Here is a 12,372-nt window from a genome sequence, read left to right as displayed (position 1 = left end):
CACCTGAACTGCATTTATTGCTGATCCGCTCTGGACTGCGACCTTCTCGCTTATAAAACGTTCTGTCGATGAGATCCTCGTCATCATCACCCACAAATCTAAACTTTTAATCTACTTCTTCCGATTGGAACTGGAGTCAGGGTGGCTGCCGAACTTCGAGAAATTCTAGTCAAATCAGTCCCTTGGATTTGGACTCTCTCTCTTTCTCTCTGGGCATGGAGTGCGCCGCAAATGAGCTTTCCTGTCGATCGATTCATGCCACCGCCCCCGGCCACTTAAAAAAAAAAATTCTCCACTAGTTTAGTATTTGTGATTTGTTATATATTTAAGGTGCCAAGCTGCAGCTTAAACCCATGCATAAAGGGCCAATTGCACTTGCACCTCTCTATCTCTTATTCTTTTTCTCCTTGCTTCACCGAGGAGATTCAACTTCAGGTACGTTCCTATTTGTTTATCCTTTGGCCTCTCTATATCTGTTTGACCATTAATCCATGCATTTAGTCAATTCTCTGTGGTTCAGCTTATAATGCTTAAAAGATCAGCTGCTCATCTATAATACACAGCTCCACTCGGCCATCTACGGCCTGAATTACGTTTGAAGTGGATATGTTTTAGAGTCTGATCATCAGCTTATAGGCATTAATTTAGTTTTCAGTTTTAAAAAGCTCTTTCGCAGTTTGGCTAAGAATTATTGTTTTTAATTGACAGAAACGTTCCTTTTTCTTCTATCTTTTAGCAGAAATTGGAATCTTGGAGAGTATATATTTTCTCCTGGTATGATCATGATAAGAGCTGTGTTCTTGAATCTCTTTGTTGGAGCTTTAGCCTGTTTAAGGGTTTTCCTGCTGGTGGAAGCAGAAGACCCTTACAAATACTTCACCTGGACAGTGATCTATGGGACAATATCTCCTCTTGGTGTTCCTCAACAGGTTCGGTTATCAACCCACCCAGATTAATGTTCAGTCTAATGACAGTATGTGGTTAGAATAATTTAATTGGACATGCTTTTTGCAGGGAATTCTCATCAATGGGCAGTTCCCTGGTCCACGAATTGACTGCGTGACAAATGACAACATAGTTGTAAACGTTATTAATAAATTGGATCAGCCCTTCCTAATTACATGGTCTGCTTTTCTTCTGATCTCTTCTCTGTTCTATCATCATTACTTGTTTCAAATCTAGCCAAAGCGCTTTCTGGGTGTTTATTACGATGAAGGATCTGGGCATTGGAATCCTTCCAAGATGTGGGTAGGGAAGAAGTTGCACCAGTGTATTATCTTCTTTAATTTTCACATTCAGAAATGAAGTGAAATTCCTAATCCTACTATATATCTATTTCGACTTCCTATCAATAGATACATAGAGTTTATATATAATTACTATCTGGGTTCAATCTTTATTGAGTATATGCTTGTATTAAATCTTTCGGTTATAGATTATAGTTTAATTAGTTGGGATTTGTAACTTGTTTTGTCAAAACTAGGAATGGAGTGAAACAAAGGAAGAACTCATGGCAAGATGGAGTTCTGGGAACCAACTGTCCAATTCCTCCAAACTCAAATTATACCTACCATTTCCAGACGAAAGATCAGATCGGAACCTTCACGTACTTCCCATCAACTTTGATGCAAAGAGCTGCCGGTGGCTTTGGAGGTTTCAACATCTACGCAAGGCCTGGAATATCAATTCCTTATCCTATACCTACCGACGAGTTTACTTTACTTGTCGGCGATTGGTATAAGGCCGGTCATAAGGTTAGTAATCGCAGGAGAAGCCATGCATGCTAGCAGTTGTCTTTCTCTAAATCAAGTGATCAGAATTTGACCATGCTTTCCGGTTAATTTCTCTTTCAGGCATTACAGCAAACACTGGACTCAGGAAAAAGTCTTCCTTTCCCTAGTGGTCTTCTTATAAATGGTCATACGAGTTCCTCCTTCACTGGAGACCAAGGCAATTCTCCTCACCGAAGGCACCATTAATTATTTTTATATATCGATTGTTTGGTTCTCCGAATTGATATGATAAGTGGGTATTTGGTTCAGGGAAGAGCTACATGTTCAGGGTCTCAAATGTGGGGTTGTCGACCTCGATCAACTTCAGAATTCAGGGTCACCGATTGAAGCTTGTTGAAGTAGAAGGATCCCATACCGTTCAGGACTTCTATGAATCTCTGGACGTACATGTGGGCCAATCTGTGGCTGTGCTAGTCACCTTAAACCAGCCACCAAAAGACTATTATATTGTTGCTTCTGCGCGCTTCACAAAGCCTATTCTCACCACAACAGCAATACTTCACTATTCCAACTCCCACACCCCAGCTTCTGGACCCTTGCCTATTGCTCCTACTTACCATATCCATTGGTCGATGAAGCAAGCCAGAACCATCAGGTAATATCAGCTATGTCTCTTTTCTGTTTCATTGAGACTAAAGAACTAAGAAGAAAAAGTAGTAGCTCTTAGGAGTGAGCATGGGCGGGTTCGGTTCGGTTCTATGGTAGAAATTGGAATCTACCCTGTGAAGATTGGTTCTAGGGTCGGCTTTAGCCTTGGTGGTTCCAGTGTCGATTCTAGAATCTACCCATGGAACCTGTACTTTTTTACTCTCCCTTAAAACCTATATTATCTTTATCGATTAAATTGGATAACTTAATATGTGTAGATTATCATTATATGGTTAAAAACTTATAAATTAAATTTAAATTTTGTAAATATTACCTTTTACACTACTTATCGTAAACATTCAAATATTAACATGAAAACAAATGATCAAATCACTTAAGTAACTCAATGGTCAAGTGAGACCATGGCCTTTGTAGCCATGAATGCTTGAGTTCAAATCTTCACATCCCCAAAAGTATTCTAAGGTTTATTTCAAGGCAAGTTCGATTCCAAGGTAGGTTCCAATAGCGTTGATTCCATTAAGGCCAATTAGGGGACTAGTTCTCGAGTTGAATAGTCTGACCGCTCGGTTCGGATGAACAACCCGTTCTGACTTATAAAACATAAAAATTGAAAAAGTGGTCAAAAACCACAATCCAGGTAGTCGACGATTCGACTGCCTCGGTCAATGGGTAGGGTCGTCAATGGGTCTAGGTATGGGTTGGAACCAAAACCGACCCAACATGAAACGTTGAGGGCTCAAACCTAGAACCGAACTAATCGGTTCTCAAGACAATCGGATCTAACCCGACAGACCCGATTATAATAAAAAAATAAATATTTATGTTTAATATATATTAAATATTCTATACATACATTATACATTATATATTATAATATATATATATAATTTATTTAATATATTATAATATATATATAATCGGGTCGGGTCTGAATCGGTTCAGGACTAGGTGGAACCGGTTTCGAATCGATAGTAATCGGGACCCTATATCAAGACCTAGAACCAATATGTTGGTTCTAGTTCTCAGAACCAGAACTAGTCCAATAGATTCGTGTCCATCAAGTCTATCGAGTCGAACCTAACCCATTGACAGCCCTATCAACAATTCTCTAACCAAATCAGTGGCTTTTGGCCAAAAAGCAGTTTTAGGATGAAATGGAACCTGTTACCAGACTAGTTCCCAAGTTTTCCAATCCAACCGTCCAGTCTGGTCTAGTTTTCAAAACCATGGTTTTGACTTATAATATGGGTAAGTGAGTTTATCTAGACAAGTGTTTCTTAGGCAAATGTTGCTTGAATAAGATCAATGCCAACATTATTGTGTGTTTTTGCTTGCCTAGGTAAAGAGAGAGGTAGGGTTGTTAATCGACTGGTTTTGGATTGGATAAGAGAGAGGTAGGGGTGTCAATCAACTGGTTTTGGATTGGATCCTATCCGATCCAAATCTTATCAAATCGGATTTGGTCCATTATAATTATTGGATTGGGCAAATCCAAAATAAATTAGTCCACATTCTTATTGGTCTGAATTGGACCTAAATCAAATTTCCAATAATCCGATCATGAAGCTAAACCCTTGTCCAATTTGAAACTAATCAAAACTAAAACTGGCATAAAATCACTTCTATGAAAGTACTTTTACGAAAGCACTTTTACGAAAACACTTTTATAAAAGTAATTTTATGAAAAGTACTTTTACGAAAGCACTTTTACAAAAATACTTTTATGAAAGCACTTTTACAAAAATACTTTTACGAAAGCACTTTTATAAAAGTACTTTTACATGAAAGCACTTTATGAAATCACTTTTACAAAAGTACTTTTACACGAAAGCATTTTATGAAATCACTTATACAAAAGAACTTTTATGAAAGTACTTTTATAAAAGCACTTTTACAGAAGTACTTTTATAAAAGTACTTTTGTGGAAGTACTTTTATAAAAGCACTTTTACGAAAGAACTTTATGGAAGTACTTTTATAAAAGCACTTTTACGAAATCACTTTTATAAAACCACTTTTATGAAAGAACTTTTACGAAAGCACTTTTACGAAAGTACTTTTATAAAAGCACTTCTATGAAAGTACTTTTATAAAAGTAACACTTCTACGTAACTACTTTTACAAAGTACTTTCATAAAAGTGTTTTTGTAAAAACATTTTTATCAAAGTACCTTTATGAAAGATTGAAAGCACTTAAAAGTGCTTTTTCAATGCCAAAAGGGTATATTTTCTATAATTTTCAGATTTTATTCATTTTAATATATTTTTATAATTTTTATATATTCTGTTTTTTTATATATAATTTTTGATATTTCATTCGAATTGGATTGAATTTACTTTGTATGGGATTGAGTGCAATTCATTCATAAATGGACTCACATTAGACTGTATTGGATTGAACCAAATCCAGTCCAATTAACACCTCTAGAGAGAGGTAGGAGGGGATTAATGTTATCGGCGGATGACTAAGCAAGTAAGCACCACCCTCCAAAACAGTATTAATTATGGAGGTAACGTAAAAATTCGCTTCCATGGGACTAGTATATGGCATAATTAATAATGCAGGGATCGTGGCTGGCCATATTACTTTCTATAAAATCTCAAGTATTAATAATGCAGTTGATCTATTTGATAATAATATATGCTTTTTTCTTGTTGAAGATGGAATTTGACAGCGAATGCAGCAAGGCCGAACCCTCAGGGATCATTCCATTACGGCACCATACCAACAGTAAGGACGCTGGTATTGGCTAATTCTAAATCCCAGATAAATGGAAAGCTCCGTTATGCAGTTAACAGGGTTTCGTACGTTAACCCAACCACTCCATTGAAGCTCGCCGATTACTTCAACATCCCGGGTGTCTTCAACCTGAACACCATCCAGGACAAGCCAACTCCTGGTCCTGTTTTCCTTGGAACTTCCGTCGTAGGAACTGCCCTCCACGATTTTGTGGAAATCATCTTCCAAAACAATGAAACCTCCATCCAGTCTTGGCATCTCGACGGTTATGACTTCTGGGTTGTCGGGTAGGACTCTAGATCTGTATAAAGTATCCATGGTTCATAGTATCAATCAAGGTTCAAAGTATCGGTCAATATGTATCATGTTGGTGATTTTCCAATATGTCTCTACTAGGGATGTATCGGGGTTCTGACCGATTTAAGGGGTGGAGAAGTCTTAAACCGGCCTCTCTGAATCGGTTTTGAAAAAAATAAAAAAATGAATAAAAATATTATCGATATCGCCCGATACGCCTCTACTAACACATCAGGCGTATCGATATTTTGAACCTTGGTATCAATTAATAAACCGCAAAGAACAATGTTTCGATCACTATGGCTCTGAATGGTATGCAGCTATGGAAATGGGCAGTGGATACCAGTGAACAGGAAACGCTACAATCTATATGACGCTACCACTAGACACACTGTTCAGGTAAATGTCTCAAAGAACCCTTCTAACCTAAAAGGCTTAGATTGTTACTTGAAGTCTTTGAATAGAGGGAAAATCTATGATGCATAAAAGATATGATATGGAAAGAGTTTTGATCAATCAAAACCCACCCATGAATTTCGATAAATAACACCATGTTCCCTATTACATTTATGATTCTGGTTTATTGGTCAGTTGTTTTTCGGATATCATATCTTTTCTATATCATAGTCAAACTCATGAATAGATTATTATTTTCTAACACTCCTCCTTACATACCTTATACTTAAATTTAATTAATTATAACTAGGAATGAAACTATTTCAATTTTTTTGAATCATCTATATTAGAAATTTAGTTTAGGTTTTTTATTTCATTTTTATTGAAATGACCCACACTATTTATTATTTCATTTGAGATTCACAACTTATGCTTATATGATACATTTGACTTAGGTTACTTATTTAATTTAGAAAATTAAATCAGGTTAAATTTGCAATCAACGACCTATTTTATCCAAAAAATGGGACCCACATCATACAAAGTCTTTATAATGGCTCTTTATTTTAGTCTCATATCTTCTGTTTTTATCTATTTATTAATTATTTAATATTTTCATTAATTAGTCATTTTTCTTTTATCAGTTTATTTGATTTTTAATCCATTTATGTAATATTTGTTCTATTTTGTGCAATGTTTATCACTTTTCAAGAAAGTGGACTTGACCGCCAACACCTTATGAAGCGGTAGTAATCGTGTTCCGAGTGAATACTTATCATGAGTCTTTTATTTGTATGAGGAAACCTAATTACATAGCTTGGTATGGATCCCACATTATATCCACTTTTTTATGGTTTTCAAAATTGGATCAGACTAGACAGTCGGATTGAAATTGGGAATCGGTTACCAGTTTTGACCTGATAACTGGACCCCTGAGAGGTTTGATTGTCGGGTCGGTTTTAAAAACCATGACTTTCTTTTGAATTAATTAAGAAGGTATTTAAATTGATTACTTTTTGATGATTGAATTTTGATAGGAAAGTGAAAACATCCACTTCTTAGATCCTATTTCTTGAAATAATAGGATGCCCCACTTATTTGAGGGGGAATCTATAGTCTGACTATAAATAAATGAAGGCAATGAAAATCAAACACTAGACCACTTGATCAAATAGACTCTTATAATATCATCTCAAAAAACCATTCAAACGACAAGAAGTTTAAGCCATTAAGTGAGATCCCTAAATATATATTCGTTAAGCATTACACGTAATAAATTTCTCTTCTCTATGTGTCTTTGTATTATGTTTTTTTGCAGGTGTATCCAAAATCATGGAGTGCAATATTGGTGTCTTTAGACAACAAGGGCATGTGGAACTTAAGGTCTGCCATTTGGGATAGGCGCTATCTAGGACAAGAATTGTATGTAAGAGTTTGGAACAATGAAAGAAGCCTCTATACTGAATATGATATCCCCCCAAACGCTCTTCGATGTGGAAAAGTCGTGGGCCATTAAAATAAACAATAAACCCATTGTTAATGTATCTATGCATGTGTGGTGGCTTTATTTTTCAGTCACGATGGTGTGGCTGCCAGAAAAAGAAATGAAGAAATAAGATTACTGAAATTAAAAAGAAAGGAAAAGCTTTAGAAGTGTCAATTTGTTGAGGTTTCTTTCCTATCAATGGTCTCAATTCAATAAACATAGACTGTACTGACTTCTATGAAAACAGAGTTCGCTTAAATCTTTGTTTCTTCTTTTAATTTGCTTGTTAGACACGTCCGGACGTGTTTTTTTTTGGAGGTTAGACTTTGTTCTCATGAAAAAAAAAATGAAAGGTAAGTTGCTGAAACTTTCCATAAGTTTTTGATGGTTGCTGAAACCTTTTGTCAGGTTTGGTTATTGCAATCACTTTCCTTGAGCTTTAACGTAGTTACAAGCAGAGCCCTTTTGTTAAGATCCTCTAAAAAGAGGCACGAGAATGTCCAAAATATCTCTTGAGTTATAATTTAGGCTGGTTTTTAAAGAAAAAAAACAATACAAACTTTATGAACAACAACTAGGGGTGGATTCAAGCCAAGCCAAGCCAAATAGTTAGCTATTTGAGCTCATCTAGGCAAGGTAGTATGAGGCTCAAGCTTGGTTCGAGCTAGAACCTTAAGCTCGAGCTCGGCTCGAGTCAAAAGCTTATAAGCTCGAGTTCGGTTTGGCTCGAGCTCGACTTGAGAAAAATGTTTTATAAAAATAAAAAAATATATATAAAAAATATTTTTTATTTGATGTTTAAAAAATTAATAATTATAATAATTAGTTATTATTATATATAAAATAAAAATATTATATCTATAATATTTTTATTATATAATATTTTCTATAATATTAATAATAATAATAATTATTATTATTATTATTATTGTATGTATGTATGTATTTATGTATGTATGTATGTAGCTATTCGAGCTGGCTTGTGAGTCTAACGAGCCGAGCTTATTAGGTTCAAGCTTGGCTCAATTAATAAACGAGCCTGTAAATTGGTCTCAAACTTGAGTAGCTCATGAAGAGTTCGGCTTGGCCACCCCTAACAACAACAAAAAAAAAATATTTAAAATTATAATTTTACCTTTGAGTGATTGATATAAAAGGAAATTTTGAAAAATAAATCAATCTTAAAAAAGAGATTGGAAGGGTTTAGGGTAACTATTGATAGAAAGAGAAAACTCGAAAAATAAACATTTTAATTAAAAATAACTATATGGATATTTTGGACACTTTCATACATCTCGTAAGAGGGTTCTAATAGAAGGATATAGTTGCAATTGTCTTAGAAAGTTCAAAAGATGTAAATACTGTAACTACCAAAACTCAAGGAAAGTTTCAGCAACCATCACAAACTTCAAATTAAAGGAAGCATTAAACAATTTACCCAAAAATGAATAACTCTTCTATATGATTGAAAGCAGAACAAGGCTCCCACCAGTATATGCAGGGTTTGGGACAAATGTCCAAACAGGGTTGAATTGGGTGGATGATGAATCTATGCCTCATTGTTTTTGTTAAAATTTTTGAATGCTGATGGCTTTAAATCCACCGTTAAAAGGCAATTTAATAGAAACCAAAGTTTTCTCGGTTGAATTGATGCCACTAAATGCATATTGGAACTTGGAAGTATCATTGCATACTAATTTAATATGAGCAATTTTGCAAGGGAACACTTGAATAAATTAATAAGGGTATTTGCAAAAGAGCTCCCAGCCATCTAATTATAACATGGTTGAACCTACGGCTTGGTCTTAATGGGTTCAACTATTTTCTTTTCTTGATACTCCTACCTTTTTCCACAACATATACGGTTTTTCCTTCCTCAACTCTTTCTATTATCTCTTGTTACCTTTTATTTTTTCACTCAAAACTGCTTTTCCTCATGAATTTCTCCCTTATTTCTAATTTTCTTTACTCATGCTCTCCCTTTAGTTTTTCCCATGGTTTTCAAAATCGGATCAGACTGGACGGTCGGATTGGAAAAACCGGAAACCAGTCACTTGATCGGTTTTATTTTTTCTCAAAACCGTTGATTTTGGTCAGCAAACTACTAAACTTTCTGGTTAATCGTTCGAATCATTCGAACGGTTTCGACTGTTTTTTAATTTTTTTATTTTTTTTAAATATTTTTATTTTTTTGTCAAAACGGATCGACCATTCGGGTTGAACAGTTGGACCGTTCAAATTGGTAACCGGACCCCTGACCAGTTCAGTCACTGATTCGGTTTTAAAAACCATGGTTTTCTCATAATGTATTTTCAAAATATTTATAAAATTTAATTCAAATGTGAGATGAAGTACATATTCTCTCTCTCTCTCCTTTTTCATAATTTATTTTCAAGCACTTGTTCTCTTTCGCTAGTGTATTTCATTCTTGAAAATCCTCTCTATCTTTCCTACTTTCTCACTTCCACCCAAAATTAGTTTTCCTTCCTAAAGATTCCCTCTCCTACATCTTTTGGTCATGCTTGTGCACCAATGAAAATATATGCATGGGCTGGGCTGCCTCTGCTAGTTAATATAGCAAACCCCTAAAATTGGATGACTTACTTACACATGGTTGGCCTTTAATGAAGAAAATGGACAAATAAATTTTATTTTAAGGTTGTGTTTGGTTTGACAAAAAAGGTAGGGAAATGAAGTAAAATTATAGCTAAACTGGTGTGGATCCCACTCTAGCTAAAATCATGTTGTCTCCTAATTTAAGTTACAAAGTTATTTTGTTTCTTCATAATAAATCAAATCTAATTTTAGTTTCCTAACTCAAACAAGAGTCCAAGAAAAAAAAAGGCTTTCAAGATGTGGTTCGCATTCTCTAGATAAAGTGGGTTGCTTTATTCCAAATCAAATCACTCTAATTTAGTATCTTAGATCAAGTAAAAAACTTCAAGACTTGCCCCTCACATTGTGCTTTTCAAACAAATCAGACACCCAATTATAAACAAATTTTGTGCAAATGATCATTCATGGGAGAGTGAAAATCAAATATCTACACTTATGTAGTAAAGTGGCATCAACGTTCTAAATATCGATACAGGCTGATATGCCCTGATGTATTGGCTACTTTTATTTTTATTTTTCTTTTACCCTACCGGAGGGTCACCAAAACGATACGTATCATCTGATATGCTCAGGTACATTGCAAAATTTTAATCCATGAGTGGTACTAGTTGTTGCCTCCAAATAATTTTGCTTTTGACATTAAACACTCCATGTCTATCGACGGATACCCGTGAAGTGAGGATCCTCAATAGTATATGATGGTGCGCGATCTGGTCACTCCTAGCTGGAACTGGCTGAGCTCCTATCTGGCGATGGACGAGAGACACCTGTGAGGAAGAAGATGAAGGGTCCCGGGGGGCTCATCCGACGGGAACACTCCGACGATTAAGTTAGCAAGCTGGGAGAGAAAAAGAGAGAGTTGTAGAGAAATCAAAGAGCTAGAGTAATGATCACGCAATACCTTCACCCCTGGGGGTCGGAGTCCTTATATACTGGTCTTCTGGCATGTTAGGTGCAACCACCTCCAAATCTCTTTTGCCGCGATCTGCTGTCAAATAACGGCTTGGAGTGGCTGGCCGTTATTTGTCAGAGCTGTGCTGGCGGACAAAGGTGATCGTTGCAGAGTACGGTCCTGCCAGACAAGAAACAACCTTTAGGGTTGGCAGGCACGACACCGCCAGGCGAGAGATGTAGGTACAGACTAACAGGTACGGTTGTCAGGCAGAAAATCTCCTACGATACGCTAAGCTGCCCTACAGCGAGCTACCTTACACCGAGTTGCTAGTGATGCACCGAGGTGCTTCTCCAGGGCGGCTCTCTGAGGTAGCCTACTTGAGTTTAGGTAGGAGCGAGCTTATCCTACTTAGGGGGCTGACGAGCTTAACCCGAGGTGTCTTCACTTTGGAACGCTCCCTACTTGGGAGTCTTAGCTCGGGGTGCTCCCTATTTGGGAGTCTTAGCTCGGGATATCAGTGTACCATCTTGTAGCGAGATGCCACTTCTGGCGAGCTGTCAGGCTGGGTTATAGCGAGTTCGTTATGCTGAGTTGTCACTTATGTCGAGTCATGTCCATGTGTCCCCTTATTATGAGGTCAGGCCAAATCACCCTCCATCAATTGCCCCCCACTCCCCGGGCCAGGGGTCCTGACCTGGTGTGGGGAGTTCAGAACGTGACGGATGGATTTGGCTCAAAGTCTAGGTCGCCTAGTCAGATAGTTCGTTGGTCGGACCAGTTTGCTGCTCGGCTCAATCAAGGATAACCCGGGTTGCATACAGTTCACACGCGGACATCACACGATCTATTAGACTCTGCGGATGTCAAAAAATGCGCTAAACTAATTTCAACTCGGGGATCGTGCTGCCGGTTTTCTTGAGAGCCGTTGGATCATCCTGATCTTGACCGTTGATTCTCGGATATACCAGCTATAAATAGGGGGGGACCCGAGTCATTTTCTCCGCCATAAGTTCACTAGCGTTCACTCTAAGGTCGCGCTTAAACTCCTCAGCTCGGGTTTTCCAGTTCGTCAGCTTCCCGGTTCGGTCGCTTTCCCTTGGTGAGTTTCCCTAGCTTCTCTTTTTCAGTTCATTTCAGTTCGTAGTTATGTTAAACCGTAGTTTTGATAGTCTTCTAGATGAGCCCGAGGTGGGTACCTCGGCTCAATTTGGTGTCTCTGAGGCATAGTCAACCTATGAGGCGCGGGAGGCCTCGGATAACCCAACGTCCACCTCTCATCGAGTTCGGGTACCGGACAAGTTTGGTCCCTCAACTATGACTGTAAATAGACTTAAGGCCCTGATACGTCAATATAACCTTCCGAGGGAGTATACCTATAACCTTCTGCAGGCAACTTCCCTTGGGAACACGGTCATGATGAGATCGTGATTTTCGGAGAACAGCTCGCGGCTGGACTCCGTCTTCCTCTGCATCCCCTAATCATAGAGGTCTTGAAGTTTTTTAACGTCACCATAGACCAACTTCGCCCGAACTCCATCCGG

The 12,372-nt window shown here is 37.3% G+C and overlaps 1 protein-coding gene across 1 annotated transcript; it reads left to right on the top strand.

The window, feature by feature from the left end:
- The first annotated feature begins 599 nt into the window (after positions 1 to 599).
- On the top strand, positions 600 to 7,487 carry LOC104601946 (L-ascorbate oxidase homolog). Its single transcript, XM_010265462.2, has 8 exons — positions 600 to 929; positions 1,015 to 1,124; positions 1,484 to 1,754; positions 1,854 to 1,950; positions 2,043 to 2,388; positions 5,063 to 5,428; positions 5,759 to 5,837; positions 7,153 to 7,487. Exons 1-8 carry the CDS (start codon positions 777 to 779, stop codon positions 7,348 to 7,350), a joined length of 1,620 nt encoding a protein of 539 aa, XP_010263764.1. The 5' UTR covers positions 600 to 776; the 3' UTR covers positions 7,351 to 7,487.
- The last annotated feature ends 4,885 nt before the right edge of the window (positions 7,488 to 12,372 follow it).

This window comes from Nelumbo nucifera, chromosome 6, assembly GCF_055504915.1.
Source record: "Nelumbo nucifera cultivar China Antique chromosome 6, China Antique-T2T, whole genome shotgun sequence".
Lineage (NCBI taxonomy): Eukaryota > Viridiplantae > Streptophyta > Magnoliopsida > Proteales > Nelumbonaceae > Nelumbo > Nelumbo nucifera.
The sequence above is the reverse complement of the archived record's forward strand: the minus strand, read 5'-3'. Positions and strand labels throughout refer to the sequence as shown.

What these genes read in the sequence shown, in the direction of transcription:
- LOC104601946 (XM_010265462.2), top strand. Translation starts at nt 777, where the DNA reads ATGATCATGATAAGAGCTGTGTTCTTGAATCTCTTTGTTGGAGCTTTA. An exon ending in CTCTTGGTGTTCCTCAACAG is followed by an intron (nt 930 to 1,014) that starts GTTCGGTTATCA and finishes TGCTTTTTGCAG; the next exon opens with GGAATTCTCATCAATGGGCA. An exon ending in CCACTAGACACACTGTTCAG is followed by an intron (nt 5,838 to 7,152) that starts GTAAATGTCTCA and finishes GTTTTTTTGCAG; the next exon opens with GTGTATCCAAAATCATGGAG.